At 46.5% G+C, this 21,711-nt stretch overlaps 1 protein-coding gene across 1 annotated transcript in view; it reads right to left on the bottom strand.

Annotated features, from left to right (window-relative positions):
* The window catches only part of LOC139275582 (E3 ubiquitin-protein ligase SIAH2-like), a 31,350-nt gene extending 16,617 nt beyond the window's left edge, over positions 1 to 14,733 (bottom strand). Inside the window, exon 1 of the mRNA XM_070892752.1 lies at positions 14,599 to 14,733. Within this exon, the coding sequence (XP_070748853.1) occupies positions 14,599 to 14,733 (135 nt within the window). The remainder of the gene's footprint in view (positions 1 to 14,598) is intronic.
* Positions 14,734 to 21,711: the final 6,978 nt, after the last annotated feature.

The following is a 21,711-nucleotide window of genomic DNA, read 5'->3' as shown; positions in this document are numbered from 1 at the left end:
CAGTGCAGTGCTGCACTGTCAGAGGTGCTGTCTTTCGGATGAGACATTAAACTGAGGCTCCGTTTGCTCTCTCAAGTGGACATAAAAGATTTTGAAGAACTGGAGAGTTATCCCTGATGTATTGGCCAATATTAATTCCTCAATCAACACAACAAAAAACAGATCATCTGGTCATTATCACATTACTGTTTGTGGGAGCTTGCTGTGCGCAAATTGATTGCCACGTTTCCCACATTACAGCAGTGACTACACTCCAAAAGTACTTAATTGGCTGTAAAGTGCTTTGAGATGTCCGGTGATCATAAAAGGCGCTATATAAATGCAAGTCCTTCTTTCTTTTCCAGTCCCACCCCAATGTGTTTGATTCTTAACTGCCCTGTGAGTTGTCGAAGGCCTACCCACCATCTTCTCAGGGCAACTAGGGCTGGCCAATAAATGGCGGCTTCGCCAGCGACGCCCACATCCCAGAGTGTTTTTTTTAAATTGCTTTTGTTTATTCTGTTTCTGGGCTTTTGGCATATACCAGGTGAAGTTGCACAGTCTGAGCCCGTGACATTCTGTCCATGGGTGGGTAGTCATGGGGTGTGAGTTCGCCATTTTGCGATACGCGTTCCTGGCAGATGCCCGGAGCCCAGACATGGCACTTTTACCCTGAGACCTGTTATTACAACCCTTCACCTGCTGTTCATTTTCTCCTCTCGGCCAGTGCCATGGTCGTGCAAGTGCTTCATCCAAGCTCCTCCTTCCACTCTCTTAAAGAGAGGCCATCTATTTTAAACAGGTTAACTCCTCCGTTACAATAGCAGGCAGAGGATCTTGATACGAGTGCTTTAAGCGTTTGTACGATCAGCTCACTAGCAGTCATTCCCGCACTATTGTTACCATTTCAATCCGAGGGATAGGCCCGAACTAGACTCATGCTGAACTGTACAGCACCTGACCTACTTCGCATTCTCACCCTGCGTTTGACCAACACAAAACAGGCTTTGAAAAGTTTCTGAAAGCATTGTGAAATGTCAGCGCTGATTAGCATACAGCAATATGGTGCTGAGAGGAACAATAACAGCATGTGAGCCATTTTATAGTTCATTTAAAAGTAAAATATTACATGAATTTCTGCAAAGGCCACTTCACTCAGATGTCCCTGTACTCGAACACCACAGCATTTGCGACTGAAAGGGCTCTTTATTCAAGTGCACTTTCATTTGCAATTTGAATTAAATATCTCTCCCATTTTAACTTCAAAGCAACAAATGGAAAATTAAACAGCTGTGGGGGCAATGCTGGTTGTTCAGGTAAGTTGGAATTAGGGTTACCAACCCTCCAGAATTGGCCTGGAGCCTCCAGGGATTAAAGATTAATCTCCAAGGCACTGCTGTGAGCAAACCGGGAGAAATATCATGTGGACATTAAAAAATGTGCTGTTTTCATTTTCTTTGAATACATCTGTTTATTAGTTATAAAAATATTGGAGATTGGGGAAAAAAGGCTGTGTGACTGACAGATTGATTGATTGGGTAATGAAGAGTGTTGGCTTTCCAATTAGCGTGCAAGGCAGAGTGCCATCAGAATGGACACGAGACCAATGGGAGGAGTGTGGGGGTGGGGCAGTTAGAGGCAGGAGGTCATGTGATGAAACCTCCAAGAACCAGAGTAGGCGACCCGAGCTGGAATGCAGCACGGTTATGGAGAAGCCAGATATGCGATGTGCATTCGCAACACCTCCGTTACTCTACTTGCCTGTCGGGTAGGCTTTCCTTCCTCACTGCCAGGAAACAACAGCAACAGCTTGTATGTATATAGGGCCTGTTATGTATTCAACTATCATTGTAACCCATGTATAAACTGTTGTACACCTTGAGAACATTGACCACAAGGGGGTGAACTTGTGGGAGACACTCCTAACCTGGACTTTCAGGTATAAAAGGGGAAGCTCCACCCACCTTCATCACTTGAGGTCTTGGTAATGAAGGTAACTGGTCACAGAGTGACCTTCTCTCAAGTATGGGCCTCGTGTGCATTTATACTGTATAGTAAGGACATATCATTGACGATGAGAAACTGAGATTTAAACCACGCGAGCATGGCCACTAGCAACACAGAAGAGAGGTACTGTATTGGTGATGATTTAAACGACTTTATTGAGAGACTACAGCAAAGTTTTGTCACTAAGGAATGGTTGGGCAGGATTCGGCCGACAAACGCAGGGCTCATCTCCTGATGGTTTGTGGATCCAGGACGTACTCCCTGATGAAGGACCTTCAAGTGCCAGAGAAGCCGGCGGACAAGACATTCGAAGAGCTCAGTAAGTTGATCGGGGAACACCTTAAACCGGCGAGCAACATGCACATGGCGAGACATCGGTTTTACACGCACCGGCGAGAAGGGCAAAGTGTTCCTGACTTCGTGGCAGACCTCCGGCGACTGACGAGCCTATGTAAGTTCCCAGATGCATGCAGAGCGGAGATGCTGCGAGACTTTTTTATTGAGGGCATCGGGCACGCTGGGGTTTTCAGGAAACTGATTGAGACCAAAGACTTGACCTTGGAAGCGGCGGCTCTGATAATCCAGACATTTATCTCAGGGGAGGAAGAGACCAGAATGATGTATGACAATAATCTTGACTCAAATGCAGCAAACGACCAGGGAGTCAACATTGTTAACACGGCACACAGTTCTCTAGGCAGACAAGGGCAATCGGACATGCCCCAGCATGTAGTCGAACCCAAACGGGGAATTCAACAGAGACAATGACTAGCTGAACGGCCATTCATGCCACTTCAATGGACAATGCGGCCAGTAATGGGGCCATCAACACCTGTTAATGGTGCGCTTAAGGACAGTTATAGGGACAGCCAGAGACGATCAACTGGTAATGGACCTTTTGTCCAACAACGGGGCCTCCAGCTCATGCTGGAGGTGTGGAGGCAAACACCCAGCCAGAGCTTGCAGGTATCAGCAATATACCTGCAGAAACTGCAACGTCAGCGGTCACTTGGCGCATATGTGCAGGAAGCCTGCAGCCAGGTTGATGTACAAGGAGGACGGGCCTGAAGCCCTACGAGGCCAAATGAATACTGGGGGAAATCGCTGGAAGCTGAAGTTCAGCGAGTTCATGTGGAGCACGTATACAGTTCATGTACCAGGACGCCACCGATAACGATGAAAGTTTTCTCAATGGCATCCCAGTATTAATAGAGCTAGACACGGGGGCCAGCCAGTCTCTGATGAGTATCAAACAGTTTGAAAGGTTGTGGGTGTCCAAGGCCAGGTGGCCAAAATTATTGCTGATTGTCGCACAGCTACGGACATATACAAAGAAGATCATGCCGGTGCTAGGCAGCGTCACGGTAGTCATGACCCACAAAGATTCGGAGAACAGGTTGCCACTCTGGATTGTCCCGGGGGACGATCCCGCACTACTGGGGAGGAGTTGGCTTGCTGTCATGAACTGGAAATGGGGCGATATCAATGCAATTTCTTCTATGGAGCGAGTATCATGTTCACAAATTTGACTCATTATTTCAACCCGGCATCAGTACTTTCATGGGGGCCAAGTGATTCACATAAACCCGGACGCCAGGCCAGTACACCACAAGGCCAGAGCGGTGCCGTACGTGATGCGGGAAAAGATAGAAGGCGAATTGGACCGCCTGCTGAGGGAAGGCATCGTCTCGCCAGTCGAATTCAGTGACTGGGCGAGCCCGATCGTGCCGGTGCTCAAGGCGGATGGGTCGGTCAGGATATGTGGTGATTACAAGGCCACCATCAATCGGGTGTCACTCCAAGACCACTACCCGCTACCGAGAGCGGAGGACCTCTTTGCGACGCTATCCGGTGGCAAACATTTTTCAAAATTGGACCTGACCTCAGCTTACATGGCCCAGGAACTGGTGAGTGAGTCAAAGAAGCTGACCACCATCACGACTCACAAGGGGTTGTTTGAGTATAACAGATGTCCGTTCGGGATTCGTTCGGCCGCCGCGATCTTTCAGCGAAATATGGAAAGTCTCCTAAAGTCGATTCCAAGGACGGTGGTTTTTCAAGACGACATCCTCATCTCAGGTCGCGATACTGAAGAACACCTCCACAAGCTGGAGGAGGTGCTACGCAGACTGGACCAGGTAGGGCTGCGACTGAAAAAAGCCAACTGCGTCTTCTTAGCTCCAGAGGTAGAATTCCTGCGGAGGAGGGTAGCAGCAGACGGGATCAGACCTACTGTGTCCAAAATGGAAGCAATCCAGAGAGCACCCAGACCCCGTAACAGGAAGGAGCTGCGTTCGTTCCTGGAGCTCCTGAACTATTTTGGTAACTTTCTTCCCAAATTGAGCACGCTGTTAGAGCCGCTACACGTGCTCCTTTGCAAAGGTCGCGATTGGGTTTGGCAGGACAGCTAGGAAAGGGCTTTTGATAGAGCACGCAACTTATTATGCTCCAACAAACTGTTAATGTCATATGACCCGGGAAAGAAAGTCGTTTTAACGTGCGACGCGTCGTCCTATGGGGTCGGGTGTGTGTTGCAGCATGTCAATGCCAATGGTCAGTTACAGCCGGTAGCTTATGCCTCCAGAAGTCTGTCCCAGGCAGAAAGGGGCTATGGGATGGTAGAAAAGCAAGCACTAGCATGTGATTATGCAGTAAAAAAAATGCACCAGTACCTGTTTGGCAGGAAATTTGAGCTGGAGACAGATCACAAACCCCTAACATCCCTTTTGGCCGACAACAAGGCCATAAATGCGAATGCATTGGCCCGCATACATAGGTGCGCACTCACGTTAGCCGCCTATGACTATACAATTCGGCACAGACCGGGCACTGAAAACTGCGCCGATGCACTCAGCAGGCTCCCACTAGCCACCACTGGGGAGGCAACCGAGCATGATGCTGAGATGGTCATGGCTGTTGAAGCTTTCGAAAGCGAAGGCTCACCTGTGACAGCCCATCAGATTAAAGTCTGGACAAATAAAAACTGGCCACTGTCTTTAGTTAAGAAATGTGTCCTGAATGGGGACTGGGCAGCCATGTACGGGGCATGACCTGAGGAATTTAAACCGTTTCATCGGCGAAAGGATGAACTCTCGATTCAGGCCGATTGCCTTCTGTGGGGAAACCGAGTAGTCATGCCCCAGAGGGGCAGAGAGGTGATTATCAGAGAACTTCACAATGAGCACCCGGGCATTGTCATGATGAAGGCAATTGCCAGGCACACGTTTGGTGGCCAGGGATAGACGCAGATCTGGAACTTTGTGTTCGCAGGTGCAACACGTGTGCCCAGCTAGGCAATGCGCTTAGGGAAGCCCCCCTTAGCCCCTGGTCCTGGCCCGCCAAGCCATGATCACGCATCCATGTGGACTACGCAGGTCCTTTCATGGGAAAAATGTTTTTGGTTGTAGTAGACGCCTACTCCAAATGGATTGAGTGTGCCATTTTAAATTCAAGCACATCCTGTGCCACGGTAGAAAGTCTACGGGCAATGTTCGCCGCCCATGATGTACTGGATGTCTTGGTCAGCGACCATGGCCCGTGCTTCACAAGCACTGAATTCCAGGACTTCATGTCAGGCAATGGTATCAACCATGTTAGAACGGCACCAATCAAGCCGGTCTCAAACGGCCAGGCGGAACAAGCAGTGCAAATAATCAAACAGGGGATGCTCAGAATCCAAGGGGGTTCCCTACAAAGCCGCTTATTACGCCTCCTGTTGGCCAATAGGTCCTGACCATACTCGCTCACAGGGGTTCCAGCCGCAGAGCTGCTAATGAAAAGGACGCTCAAAACCAGGTTATCCCTTATACACCCCACCATAAAAGAAATTGTTGAGAGCAGGCGTCAGTCACAATGTGACTACCATGACAGGAATGAGAGGGTGTATTGATGTCAATGACCCTGTTTTTGTCCTTAATTATGCTGCAGGGCCCAAATGGCTTGCAGGCACTGTGATTGCCAAAGAGGGGAATGGGGTTTTGGTAGATAAACTTACCAATGGACAAATCTGCCGCAAACACGTGGATCAAACTAAAAGAGGTTCAGCTACCCCATAGAAGAAGCAGAGGAAGAACACGACGTGGAGTTCACTCCAGCACAGGTGACTGAACACCAGAACCAAGTGAAGGAGAGCCCAGTCACTGTGGGCAGTCCGGACAGGCCTGAGGCACCGCAAACAGCAGACACTCAGGCCAGCGCCCAACAACCGGAGCCCCAACTCAGGTGCTCTACAAGGGAGCGTAAACCACCAGAGAGACTTAACCTGTGATCCCAATAAGACTTTGGGGGGGAGGTGATGTCATGTATTCAACTATCATTGTAACCCATGTATAATCTGACCTAAGTTGTACACCTTGAGAACATTGACCACAAGGGGGTGAACTTGTGAGAGACACTCCTAACCTGGACTTTCAGGTATAAAAAGGGAAGCTCCACCCACCTACATCACTTGAGGTCTTGGTAATAAAGGTAACTGGTCACAGAGTGACCTTCTCTCAAGTATGGGCCTCGTGTGCATTTATACTGTATAGTAAGGATAAATCACCTGTAATGTAGTACAACATCCCAAGGCGCTTCACTGGAGCGTGGTTGGACAAAATTTGATACCGAGATATTGGGACAGGTGACCAAAAGCTTGGTCAAAGAGTGCCTTAAAGGAGGAGAGAGAGGTCGAGAGGTTTAAGGTCTAGGCAGCTGAAAGCTGCCACGGGTGGAGTGATTAAAATCCGGGATGTGCAAGAGGCCAGAATTGGAGGAGCGCAGCAATCTCGGGGGCTTGTGGGGTTGGAGGAGGTTACAGAGATAGGGAGGGGCAAGGCCATGGATGGATTTGAAAGCAAGGTTGATAATTTTAAAACGCAAGGAGATGGAGCCAATGTCAGTCAGCGAGGGGAAAATATCCACACACTGCAGCACAGATTGGGAGACAAGGAGCGAGAGGATTGACATTGCATCCTCCCACTCCAAAGCCTCGTGTTAATTCTCCGACACCCGTATAGAATCATAGATTGGTTACAGAACAGAAGAAGGCCATTTGGCCTATAGAGCCTGTGCCGGCTCTCCGCAAGAGCACTTCAACTAATCACACTTCTCTGCCCTTTCCCCGTAGCACTGCAAATTTTTTTCCTTTAGGTGCTTATCCAATTCCCTTTTGAAAGCCACAATCGAATCTGCCTCTGCCACCCTTTCAGGTAATGAATTCAAGATCATAACCACTCACTGCATAAAACTGTTTTTCCTCATGTCCCCTTTAGTTCTTCTACCAATCACCTTAAATCAGTGTCCTCTGGTTCTCAACCCTTCTGCTCATGGGAACAGTTTCTTTCTATCTATTCTGTTTAGATAACTCATGATTTTGAACACCTCTATCAAATCTCCTCTCAAAGTCTCTGTCTAAGGAGAACAACCCTAGCTTCTCCAGTCTATGCACGTAGCTGAAGTTCCTCATCCCTGGAATCATTCTTGTAAATATTTTCTGCAACTTCTCCAAGACCTTCACATCCTTTCTAAAATGCAGTGAAGCCAAACTCGTGTTTTATAAAGGTTTAGCATAACTTCATTGCTTTTGTACTCAATGCCTCTATTTATGAAGCCCAGGATCCCGTATGCTTTTTTAATCGCTGCCACCTTCAACTATTTGTGCACATATACCCCCAGGTCTCTCTGTTCATGCACCCCCTTTAGAGTTGTACTCTTTAGTTTATATTGCCTCTCCTTATTCTTCCTACCAAAATGTATAAATTTGCACTTTTCTGCTGCTAAATTTCATCTGCCACTTGCCTGCCCATTTCACCAGCCTCTCTATGTCTTCTTGATCCCTCATCACTGTTCACTATACTTCCAAGTTTTGTGTCATCTGCAAATTTTGAAATTGTGCCCTGTACTCCCATGTCCAAGTCATTAATATATATCAAGAAAAGCAGTGGTCCTAGCACCGACCCTTGGGGAACACCACTGTGTACCTTCCTCCAGTCTGAAAAACAACCGTTCACCACTACTCTCTGTTTCCTGTTGCTTTGCCAATTTTGTATCCATGCTGCCACTGTCCTTTTTACTCCATGGGCTTCAACTTTTCTGGCAAGCCTATTATGTGGCATTTTATCAAACGCCTTTTGGAAATCCATGTACACCACATCAACTGCATTGCCCTCATCAACCCTCTCTGTTACTTCATCAAAAAACTCAATCAAGTTAGTTAAACATGATTTCCCTTTAACAAATCTGTACTGGCTTGCCTTAATTAATCCATGCTTGTCCAAGTGACTGTTAATTTTGTCCCGGATTATCGTTTCTAAAAGCTTCCTCACAACCGAGGTTAAACTGATTGGCCTGTGGTTGCTGGGTTTATCCTTACACCCTTTTTTGAACAAGTGTGCAACATTTGCAATCCTCCAGTTTTCTAGCACCAGCCCCGTATCCAAGGAGGATTGGAATATTACGGCCAGTACCTCCGCAATTTCCACCTTTACTTCCTTCAGCATCCTAGGATGCATTCCATCTGGTCCTGGTGATTTATCTGCTTTAAGTACAGCCAGCCTTTCTAGTACCTCTTCCTTATCAACATTTATTCAATCCAGTATCTCAACTGCCTCCTCTTTCATTATGACTTTGGCAGAATCTTCTTCCTTGGTAAAGACAGATGCAAAGCACTCATTTAGTACCTCAGCCGTGCCCTCTGCCTCCTATTTTGGTTCATAACCAGCCCCACCCCTCCTCTTACTAGCCGTTAATTATTTCTATGCCAATAGAAGACTTTTGGATTCCCTTTTATTTTAGCTGCCAATCTATTCTCATACTCTCTCTTTGCCCCTCTTAGTTACTTTTTCACTTCCCCTCCAAACTTTCTATATTCAGCCTGGTTCTCACTTGTATTCTCAACCTGACATCTGTCATACGCACCTTTTTTCTGCTTCATCTTACTCTATCTCTTTCGTCATTCGGGGAGCTCTGGCTTTGATTGCCCTACGTTTCCCCCTCCAGTTCTTATTGCAGTTTGTGTACTGTTATCCACAGATGTGCCTGCTGGCCAGTGTTCAGAAGGGTGAACGGGATATTCCACATAGTCCACTTTGCAAGTTCGCACCAACGTTCCACGAGCGTGGTTGTAGTTCCAAATGTGGGGCATCAGAACCTTCCAATCCAAAAAGTTTTTAACTTTTACATGGGCTCGCTTACTACTTTCCAAGAGCCTCAGTATTACCCTCTCATTAGACTAATCTGTGTAAATTGTCCCTGTGAATTTACCCAGGATCCTCCTCCATTAACACTACTTGCCTACATATAATGTGCAGCGGGGATTGGTTGTCTGGTCTTCGAGAATTAGCTTCAGGCGCACTGGACTCATCACTATTCCCTGCAAACTTTTTGCTTATTTTATACCTTAAAATGCATATGGAGTGTTGCAATATTTGCTGCAGTTGATCAGCACTGATTTTTTGGATTGCACTTTTTCCCCCATAACAGTCTTTCTGCCAGCTTCATATTTCATTTTCCGAAAGCAAATTGGTATGTGTAGGCATTCCAATGATCCAACGGCTCTCCGACAACTAGACGAGAGATAGGCATTTCTGTGGGGGCAAGAAAAGCACTTGACACCCACTTCACCTCGTCCTGGGAACTCCATGTACAGACCTAGCTAGGTACGTCTACCTGGCTTTGCCACAACTGCTTCTTTGGGGGTGGGTAACAGTCACCAAGTTGTGGTGTCGCCTCAGCCTGGCCTCCAGATAACTTCTTCCACAGAGATTGTGGTGGTGTAGGTGACCATAGAATTACTTGTCTTTGACACCAAGGCCTCACACAGCCGATTGGGCAATAACATAACACCAACCCAGGACCTCACTGAATAGAAAAGGCATCCAATCCATTATGTCTACATTATCTCACAATGCAGGGACTGAATTATAAAGTGAATGCCCGATACTGTGACAGTGCCCATAGTGCTTTCATTTTGCGGCAGTCCACCATTATTCAAAGAGGGAGGGCGCAGAGTGGATAGCTCCTCAGAAACAAAGGGTATTCTCCAGAGCCCTGGCTGTTAAACCCACGTTCAGTGGTGGAGCAGAGAATTCCTCTGTCTCACCCGATTTGGGGGAAGGGAGTTGTAAATAACCCTGGCAAAGTCTCAGAGCTCTTAGCCGCCCACTGAACACTGCACAGTTTTGCCCTCCAAAGAGGAGTTGGAGTACAAGTAGAGGATAGCAGGAGGCTCAGCCCAAATGTGTGGCTGGGGAAATCAATGAAGAAGAGGAGGAGGAAATGGAGAGAGTGGCTTGCAGGCAGGAAGACATGTGCTCCAAGCACTGATTGAAACAACATTTACCCAAGTGACTAATCCAGCCCTGAACAACTGTCCTGTCCTATTGTTCACAACCTGTGACCCATTCAACATTAACCCCTCCATTAGCATCCACAGTATGTCGATGGCCATTAACCCACCTACTGCTATCTTAATACGGCCCTTCTCAAATTAACTCATGGCTATATTTAAACAAAGTGCTACCATTTAATTTCCACACTAGTGAACTGCTTGGCACTAAGCTGTGTCTCCTCAGTGATAGGACGTGCATCTTCTCAAACCTACTGTACTGCCCCTTCAAGGTGTTGCCCCCGGTGGAAGAAGAAAGTGTGGTGCCAGGCCCCTGATCCACACTCAGAGTCCCATGGGATGCATTTGACCCTGGACCTCTGAACTCTGAGTCTTACAGTGGCCATGCATCTGGGGTCAGCAGTGTCCATGTTGTGCTGGCTGCTTGCTCCCACCTGCTAACTGGCACTTCTTAAGCCTTTTGAGAGGGCTAACTAGGCTAGTGGGTTACATCATTGTCCTGAGTGGCAACTGCCTCATCTGTGCCATCTCCTGCTCGGCAGAGTGCACTGTCAGCCTCTGCAGAGGGTGCCCTGGAATGCCAAGCAGGGTAGCCCACCATCAAAAGAGTTCAGGTGCATCGGTGCTTTGCCATTTGCCTGCAAACCCCATTCACATTAGGGTTTTCATTCCTCCGTTTCTGGCGCACACTACTTCTTCCCTTCCCCCATACAGCTTTTGTTTTGGCTGACAAATTTGGAGCCTTTATAAAAGCTGAAACAATATTTACTCCCCGTTTGAGCTGCAGTTCTTAAAGGGCTGCGTTTAGCAGACCTGCAAGCACAACATGCACCAACCCAGGAAAATGGGTCAGATGTGAAGCGGTGGGCAGATATTGAGTGGTGGGTGGATGTGGAGGGCTGGGCAGACTGCTAGAACTACAGCCTGAAGAAAATTGTGGCCCCTCCACCCACCACACAATCAAATTAGCTGTGACAAATGGATTCCGCGTCAGAGGAGCATCTCTGGAACATGCTCTGACTGCAATACTAATCAAATACAGGATCATTTACTCCGAGCAGCTCTCACGTAGTGTCTGCAGATACTACACTCAGCTTTCAGTCAGTGAATTGAGTAGGAATCTGAAGACAGAGGCATGCGATCGCACTGGTGTCAGGCAGCTGGGTGACTGCGTGAGCAATCCAGATACTACACAAGAATGAAACTCTGGACATTCTGCCAATTGTGCCATGAATTTTGGAATGGTTTGTCATATTTTTAATTAAAGAGGGGACTGTTAAATAGAAGGGACCTATTTCCTGGATATAATCAACAACAAGTGCTGAAGCCAGACTGCAGGGAATTGAACAGGGTGCTTCAGGAGAGATGGGTACAGTGCTCATGCCAACAGCACAATCAAGGGCTTCAGAGAAGAAAGGGAGATTGGAGATGGAGGAGGGGAGATTGATAGATAATGGGATTTTTTTAGGGTGGGAGGGGATGATGACGGTGGTTTTGAAGAAGGGGGAATGGTGTCAGAAAAGGGAGTTGAGCGGTGAGGGGATCGAGAGACCAGGAGGTGGTTCTCATCACTGACATGAGGTTTGAGATGGCAGGTGGAATAGCTGATAAAGTGCAGAAAGAAGGCAGTCCTAGACTAGGGTGATTGGCAGACTGAGTGGGGTGGATATAGGTTGGGAAGAAGGGGTGGAGACAGCTGTACAGTTGGTCTCAATCTTGGAATAATATAGAAATAAACTTGAAAATAAAATAAATGGATATGTCATAATATTAGCCATTTTCAGTTGCATGGGGAATCTATTTATAACTAAAGTCTATAACAGCACCAATCCACGATGCTTATTGAAATAAATGTTCTTTAAAAACCCTTCTCAGTCTAAGTGCCATTAATAACATCACTAGATAGCGCTCAAATTAAGAAACGTAATTATTTTTTACCCAGACCAGCACTGTAATAGGAAGAGAGGCTGAAGTTAAACACTAATAAACCCCAAGGCTACAAATAATTGCTCTATTTTCAAAGCTAAGTGCTATGTTTTAAAAGCACATTTATTTTCCAAATAATACTACTACATTTTAAGAGACAGTTCTGTTTAAATGTTGAATAAAATTAAAGTTTAAAAAAAATCTTTACTCCCTAAAGGAATGTACTAGTTAGCACTGTGTCAGATGAAAGGGGGAGGGGATGGAGCCGAGTAAAATAATCGTCATCATCAATACCAGGGCTTTTAAACCATGCAAGGCTGTTAGTGTCACAATTCATTTATTGATTCATTCTTCATAAAAACCCCACACATGTTATGTAACTTTCCTTTTGCTCAAGTTAATGGGGCACTTCCAGTCCGAACAAACCCAAATCGAAATGCAAATTCACCATTTTTCAAAATGGTTAAAAAACCTCTTTCGATACAGTGGGGAGTGGTGGTTGGGGTAGGGGGGTGGAAAAGCGGTCAGAATGTTAAATAATCCTGGCCACTTTTATCTGATCTTCACAAAGTTGAGGCTGTGAGGAGGAAGGCGGAAGAATGTCGACGTCATCCATAAGGGAACTAATGGAGAAGATCAGATTAGCTTCATTCGATTACATCATTGTGATGTGCAGACTCAGCACAAGAAGAACTAGTCTGTACTTAGAGCCAAAGCAGAAGATTTTCAACTTACTGCCTGGGCTTATAACTGGCCACACGGATCAGCTTCCCATTAAAGAAACTGCACCATTTTCAGTGTCATTGATTTAACTGGAGATGAAGTGTGGGCTGTTTCTGTAATGGGCAACCGATCCGCAACTTCAGTTGTATGCCCAGGCAGTAAGTAGAAAATCTACCCCAATATACTCTCTTGTATTTATTTATCCTCCACTTTAAGTTGCCCATGATATAAATTGTGCCCCAGTGAGTGGGAAGCCTGGAGTTGTATTTGCTTGTAGACAGTCACTAAGATGGATATGAGTGCAGCCCTGCTTGCCTCGCTCCACCCTTTATTTTTTTAAGCTTGCTCCCTGTTGCGAATTTGGCATTTTGCCAGCCTGACTGAGATAGGGAACTCACCATCATTTGGATGAGATGTTAAATCGAGGTCCAGTCTGCCCTCTCTAGGATCCCATGGCACTATTTTGAAGAAGAGCAGGGTGTTTCTCCCCGGGGTCCTATCCAATATTTAAACCTCAACTAACACAGATTTTCTCATCATTACCACAGCTGTTTGAGGGATCTTGCTGTGCAAAAATTTTCTGCCAGGTTTCCTACATTACAACAGTGATTACACTTCAAAAGTACTTCATTGGTTGTAAAGCGCTTTGGGACTTCCTGAGGTTGTGAAAGGTGCTATATAAATGCAAGTCTTTTTTTCATATGATGATTGATTAGTCCAAACCTGTGTCTTAGCACACTGTGGCACTGTGTGAGTCTGCAAATGTGCCCTATCCCCAGACACCCTGCAAATAACATTTAAAGTAAATATGTATATCAGTTGATAAGACCCTCAAATATTCATAGGTAAATTTCTAAACATAGCACATGTATACTTCCAAACTAATGTTGCTGCTTATCACATTGTCCCCTCTTTTTTTGCTTGCACAATCAGATTGTTCTGGAAGAAGTGCAGTCCAAAATCACAAATGCAATCACAATATTGAGCAGTACATTTAGACAGAATATAATTTTCCTTTGGCTTCTCTGCCTGACAGCTCAGTATTAAAACTTACATCTGGTACTGAATAGCAATTGTCGATTTAAATTTGTGGCCACGTTGAAAAACAGTTTAATCTGTCTGAGTCCTTAAATAACCACCAAAGTAAAGATTATTGCATCCATTCACTGCATTACTGAGCTCTTTTGTACTTTCTTTAGTTTCCTTTTACATGATACGTTTCTGCGTTTAAACCCAACAGTTATATATTGTAAAAGTAATATTTAAATGTGAAAGACAAACTGGTTCCAGTATTAATGAACTCAGTTTGATTTTGTCAAACATAAAACGATTGGATTTCCCTGTCTGTCAGACTGGTGAACTGGCTGCTGTTACAGCAGCACCTATCACTGTGCTGCTATACAGTATGCTATCGTGAAGTCTTGTCACTGTGACCTCTGAGTGCCCCTGTGATACTCAAGGTTCCGGGGTCAGGCAGTAATGACAATTTTCCACAATTCAAAATAATCACAGATAGTGTGTCGACATTAAGAGTGCCCGTGGACCCATCTCCCAGCAGAGCTGTTATAAAGATTTGAAGAGGAATGATTCCAAGCAGTTTACAGGGCTCTCAGCGGTAACCCTTTGCTGGGACTTACCGTTAGGCTACGTGCAGGGCGCACGACACACACAAGTTGGACCGCGGCTGAGAAAGCTGTTCTTGCCTTGCAGTACTGGTACCTGAAGTGAACAAGATCTAACACAAAGCCAAAGCAGTGTGTGAAGAAAAGCATTGCTACTTTTTGTTACGTGCGGAGATGAAAAGGAATTAACTCTCCAGTCCACCAGAAGCAGGCTGAGGAAAATCTTGAACAGGAGCAGAGTTTGTTCGAGCTTTGCAAGTTCTGATATTCCCTCTCAATATAAAATGCTGAAGAGTTCTTGCAGCAATGCATCAGCCAATCAGAGGGACAGCAATGTTATCCTCAGGGGCCAGAGATATCCAATAACAAATAGCTCCCCTCCCTCTACCATCTCTCACACTAAGCCCCTGGTGAATAGTCCAGAGAAAAATGCATTAATAAATATTCCTCAACACCAATATTCCATGTGTAACTTGTAATCACAATAAAACTGGAATACTGTTCTCAGGACCAGGAGCAGTGACAGTGCCTCTCAGTGACATGGATTTATTTCAGCAGGAAAGTTTTTATTATAAATTGAAGAAAAATAACAGTGATTTGGCACAGTACTGTGTGTCTCATAAACTTTGCTTAAATGTTTGAAAGGATTAAAACAGGAATTCAATACTTATGTAGCTGCTGATGATCGACACACGGTGTAGAAATGTGACTGGCTGCTCCTGATGAAGGTTGAAAGAAAGACTTGCATTTACTGTATATAGCGCCTTTCACAACCACCCGACATCTCAAAGCGCTTTACAGCCAATGAAGTACTTTTGGAGTATAGTCACTGTTGTAATGTGAGAAACGCAGCAGTCAATTTGCACACAAGCAAGCTCCCACAAACAGCAATGTGGCCAGATAGTCTGTTTTTTTGTGATGTTGATTGAGGGTTAAATATTGGCCAGGACACTGGGGATAACTCCCCTGCAAACTAGTGCCATGGGATCATTTAGGTCCACTTGAGAGGACAGGGTCTCGGTTTAACGTCTCATCCGAAAGATGGCACTGCACTGAAGTGTCAGCCTAGATTTTTTTGTGCTCAAGTGTCTGGAGGCGCTCAAGTCAAGACCTCCCTGTACATGGACAACGTTGCCATCTTTTGCTCGGATCCGCGGTCGGTCCACGGATTGCTCACAATCTGTGACCAGTTTGAACTAGCCTCGGGGGCGAAGGTTAATCACAGCAAAAGCGAGGCCATGTTCTTTGGAAGCTGGTCGGACCGATCCTTTATTCCCTTCACCGTGAAGTCAGATTACCTGAAGGTTTTGGGATATGGCTTGGAGCGAACGGGGTGTGCGGCAAAAACTGCAAGGAGCGTATCGCTAAAGCCAAACAGAAACTGGGATGGTGGAAGCTGCGCTCCCTCTCCATTGCAGGAAAGAACCTGGTCATCAGGAGTGAGGTGCTCTCAGTGTTGTTGTATGTGGCACAGGTCTGGCCATACCCCGCTCCTGTGCTATGGCAGTCACCAGAACCATCTTCCACTTCGTCTGGAGATCGAAAATGGACCGTGTCCGCAGAGACATGATGTACAAATCTCTGGACTAGGGGGGGAAAGGACGTTCCGAACGTGGTCCTCATCCTGATGGCCACCTTTGTGTGCGGCTGCATCAAGCTGTGCACAGACCCTTCGTACGCAAACACCAAGTGTCAGTACGTGCTGAGATTCTATCTGTCCCCGGTGTTGTGAAGGATGAGTCAGGCCACGCTGCCGCGGAACACTCCAACCAGTTGGACCATGCCCCACCACCTGTTCTTTGTGGAAAAGTTTTTCAAGAAAACCACCTTTGACCAAAAGGCCATAAAGCAGTGGTCGGCACACAAGGTCCTGGATGCCCTACGAAAGAAGATGATGGATCCTGTCAGGCGGTTCCTCACGCAGACTATCGAACTCATTTGGCGGAATGTCTCATCGCCAGAACTTTCACACAAACCAAGACATAGCTTGGTTGGCGGTGAGAAGGGCCCTACCTGTCAGATCCTTCATGCATAGCCGGGGTGTCAGAGACACGGCACTCTGCCCCCGAGTCAGCTGTGGTGCGGACGAGACTGTCATCCATCACCTTCGGGATTGCCCTTTTGCAAGGCAGGTCTGGAAGGAGATGCAGTGGTTGCTGTCGAGGTTCATCCCAAGCAGCTCCGTAACACAGGACTCTGGGCTCTACGGGCTGTTCCCAGGGACACACACCAAGACAGACATCATCTGCTGCTGGAGAGCCATCAACTCGGTGAAAGACGCACTTTGGTCTTCCCGAAACTTGCTGGTCTTCCAGAGCAAGGAGATATCCACGGTCGAGTGTTGCAGACTGGCTCAATCCAAGGTCCAGGAGTACATGCTGAGGGACGCACTAAAGGTTGGTGCAGTCGCCACAAAGGCACGATGGGGAACAGCCACAGTTTAAGGCCCTTCTGCCACGGTAAACCCAGGGGATGGAATCAAACCCCCCTCGGGCTGTACTTGTTAATCTGCTTGTATACATAGAGCACCATGTACTGAAAAACACCTGTGTTGTGCCATGTATAATGAAAGTCTCTGCACTGTTTAGTAACTTGTAAAGAAATGTAAATGTATTCCCACCCGTTCTGTATACTGCTTTCATCTGCATAGTGCTACATGTAACGTGATTCGAGATCGGTATTGAAATGTATCCTGGAATGTAATGTAAACCTGTTCTCATCTGCTCCAGGTAATACCCTTATTTGCACAGTACTATATATAACGTGATTTACGGATTGTACTAAACTGTACCTTGAAATGAAATGCACGCTAGTGCGTTGTATGGAACTGCTGTCAGCATCCAAACGAATTGTATGGAATTTCTGACCACAATGTATTGTGAAAATTTTATATGAATAAAGTATATTTTTGAAAAAAAAAGGGATTTGAACCCACAACCTTCTGAAGGGGTTCAGGTTAGGGTTAAACTCAGATGCAAATGTGGATTGGAGTTGGAGCTACAACAGTGGAGCTCTGATTCTCTGACCTGCATTCAATATTAGCCAGGAGCAAAGTCCTACAAGATTATCTTTTAGAAAGTACATGAATTGTGCTCATTCTATAATTCTCTAGTTATGCCCGTGGCATTGCTCATGAATAAAAGTAAATGATATAGTAGTCAGAGCTGATGCACCTCTTCTATATTTTTGGCTTAGGGAGAACCAAATCTTGGAGTCTGTATTTGGCTCAGGGGACTGCAGCCCTCACCCAGAGCTGCAGCTCCCACATCCAGCACTCCACTCACACACCCAATCCCAGTCTCGAACCTTGCCGTGCAGTGACTCTCTCCCCACCCACTTGCTGACCATGCATGGTGGTTCTGTGAATATTTTTTAAACATATAAACACATTCCCTCAATAACCCTCACAAGCAAGGATTCTCTCCCTCTCGCTCCACAAACTCTCACTTTTTCTCTCTGTTACCCCTTAACATGGTCCCTGATCTCCTCTGAGTAAGCTGTCTGTCCCCCGCGCCCCCATGGGTTCTCACCGTCTCTCACAACAGGGACTCTTCCTCTCCATTTCTTTCTCCCCATCTAGTAAACCCTTCAGCTGCACTTTTTTGTTCCAGTGTCCCTCTCTCTCCACTCCCCTCCCCCCCAACCCCAACGACAGATCTATCTCCCCTCCACGATAGTCTCTTGCTTTATCTCTCTTTCTCTACCCCTGCCCTCCTTAATCGGTGTCCCTCTTTCTTGCTCTCCTGGCTCTCTGTCCCACTCCCATTTCACTACAATTACCGATCAGGAGAAACTTTCATGAATGTGTTACAAAGTAGCTCCACATGGTGACCAAAGTAATTTGGACCACCACACTGATAGACCGAGATACGGCTTCATCATGTGCTGCACCTGGACCAATCAGATTGCCGGAAGGCGACACCATTTAGCCGGCTGTACATTGTTTAAACAATTCAAACCACACATCTGTATCACTTGGGTGTGCAGCTGTTGCAGACATACTCTTCAGTGCCCCACGGATGCCTATTCAGAATCAATGAATGTAGCTTTAATTATGTAGGTCAAAATAGCACTGAAATTGTGAGAACAAAACCTTCTTCCCATTGCCTATATCATTTTCACGCATGAACAGACCATTCGCTGAAACGCAACTCAGTGTCAAAGCTTTAACAACACAAAGGCCATAATGTCCTAATGGAAACTAAATCACTGGAGCCCTGCTGTCTAGGACTGCCTGCTTACAAGGAGCCAACCTCCAGTGAAGCCGTTGATTTAGTTAAAATGAACAATAACAAAAAAAAATGCCATGTATTTAACATGAGTTACAAAATGTTTATGCACCAGGATGCGCGTCACTGACTCATCAAACAGAATGTAAAAATCGTGGGCTTTTTTGAGCCACACAAGTTTCCTGTCATTGTACAACAGTGTAATCATTTCTTCTGCTAACAACTTACTTTTCAGTAGCCAGCAACAGGACAGTGATCAACAAAATTCAATAAGGTTTTATCTTCGGGGGAAAGATCTTGAGGAACCTCCCAGCTCTTGGATTAATGACTAGTTGATGAGGAGGAATCAGGAATCGGCTACTGTGTTCAGTTAGCCGAGACACTTTTATCACTGAACCATGATAAGCAATTCATCTCATTAATGGGCAAAATGTTGGTGATTAACGCCACCATCATATTGTAAGAGGTATTTCACCACAGGACGTCCTGTTACTCCGCTTCACCAGCAGTGAGATGGGTATAGTTGGAACCTATCGCACTGCTGGGAATTAATGAGTAAGGTGGATGAAGATTAGTGTTAAAGAAAAATGATTGGCAGATCCTTACAACATTTAAGAAGTTAGTCTGGACTTTACTCTTTCTACAGTAATGGAGAGTTGATTGCTCATGCTCTTCCAGTGTTATAGGGCATGCTTGTGAACTCAAGGCTGCAAGGGCTTAGATCTCACCAGGGAGAGGAGCGATTACAGTCCATCATGTAAGCTACGTTTCGGCATGGATAGTGACCCTGCGGAACACTGTTCTGCTTGACAAATGATCATAATAAACAGCAATTGGGCTCAATACCAGTGGAGAGTCAGAATTGCTCCTTGGTTTAGAGTTACTGCACACAGAAATCAGGTGGCAATGTTGAGTAATTTTTCGTCAGCATATTGTTCCACCGAAGTCTGGCTTTCCTATCTTTGCTGCAAATAGCCACATACATAAGCAAACCTGCTGACAAGAGTGGCGCTATTGTTGTTTGGCGAACCGGCCTCTACCTTGTGGAGGCTGATCACCAACTCTCTGACACCTCCTCCTAGCTCCCCCTGGACCATGATCCCACTACTGAACATCAAGCCATCATTTCCCAGACCGTCACTGATCTCCTCTGGAGATCTTCCCTCCACTGCCACCAACCTCATAGTTCCCTAACCCCGCACAGCCCGTTACTACCTCCTTCCCAAGATCCACAAACAGGACTGCCCCGGTAGACCCATCGTTCCAGCCTGTTCTTGTCCCACAGAACTTATTTTTTCCTATCTCAACTCTATTTTTTCTCACGTTGTCCACTCTCTTCCCACCTCCATCCGCGACTCCTCCGACGCCCTCCGTCACTTTAACAGTTTCCAGTTTTCTGGCCCCAACCGTCTCCTTTTTACCATGAATGTCCAATCCCTCTACATTTCCAACCCCCACCAGGACGTCCTGAGGGCGCTCCACTTCTTCCTCGAGCAGAGGCTCAACCAGGCCCCATCCACCACCGCCCTCCTCCACCGAGCTGAATGTTCTCACATTGAACAACTTCTCCTTTAACTCCACTCACTTCCTCCAAATTAAAGGTGTTGCTATGGGAGCCCACATGGATCCTAGCTATGCCTGCCTTTTCATGGGATATGTGGAACATTCTTTGTTCCAGTCCTACTCAGGTCCCCTTCCTCACCTCTTTTCCAGTACATTGATGACTGTATCGGTGCCGTTTCCTGCTCTCGCCCTGAACTTGAAAATTTCATTCACTTTGCATCCAATTTTCACCCTTCCCTCACCTTCACATGGTCCATCTCCGACTTTTCCCTTCCCTTCCTTGACTTCTCCGTCTCCGTCTCTGGGGATAGGCTTTTGACCAGTATCCACTATAAGCCCACTGACTCCCACAGCTCCCTGAATTATACTTCTTCCCACCCAGCATCCTGTAAGGACTCCATTTCATTCTCCCAGTTTCTCCATCTCTGTCACATCTGCTCTGACGCCACCTTTCACACTAATGCCTCTGACATGTCTTTCTTTTTCCTCAACCGAGGATTCCCCTCTGCCGTGGTTAACATGGCCCTCAACCGTGTCTGTTTTATTTCCCATACCTCTGCTCTCAGCCCTTCCCCTCCCCCTCAGAACCATGACAGGGTTCCCCTTGCCCTTACCTTTCATCCCACCAGCCTCCACGTTCAACGGATCATCCTCCGCCATTTACGCCACCACCAGCGTGGGCCCACCACCAATTATATCTTCCCCTCCCCTCCCCCCTCAGTATTCCGAAGGGACCGCTCCCTCCGTGACACCCTGGTCCATTCCGCAGTCAACCCCTCCCCATGGCATCTTCCCGTGCAAGTGCAGGAGTTGCAACACCTGCCCTTTTACCTCCTCCCTTCCCATTATCCAAGGCCTCAAATATTCCTTCCAGGTGAAACAGCAATTTACTTGTACTTTTTTCAATTTACTATACAGTATTTGCTGCTCACGATGTGGTCTCCTCTACATTGGAGAGACCAATCGTAGATTGGGTGACCGCTTTGCGGAGCACCTCCGTTCAGTCAGCTAGTGTGACCCTGAGCTTCCGGTCGCCCGTCACTTTAATTCCCCACTCCATTCCCACTCTGACCTCTCCGTCCTCGGTCTCCTACACTGTCCCAATGAAGCTTAACGTAAGCTCGAGGAACAGCACCTCAACTTCCGTTTACAGCACTTTACAGCCTTCTGGACTCAGCATCGAGTTCAAACATTTCAGAGTGTAGCCGTTGCCAATCCTTGGCTCCCTTTCCGCCTGCCGCCCCTCTCAGAGCCTGTTTCTTTCTTTCTTTTTTTCTCCTTGTCTCTAATGGCAGTTGGTCATTATCCCATCATTCACACCCTATCTTGACTAATG

Source organism: Pristiophorus japonicus, chromosome 11 (genome assembly GCF_044704955.1).
Source record: "Pristiophorus japonicus isolate sPriJap1 chromosome 11, sPriJap1.hap1, whole genome shotgun sequence".
NCBI classification, from domain to species: domain Eukaryota; kingdom Metazoa; phylum Chordata; class Chondrichthyes; family Pristiophoridae; genus Pristiophorus; species Pristiophorus japonicus.
This window is presented reverse-complemented; position numbering and strand designations above follow the sequence as displayed.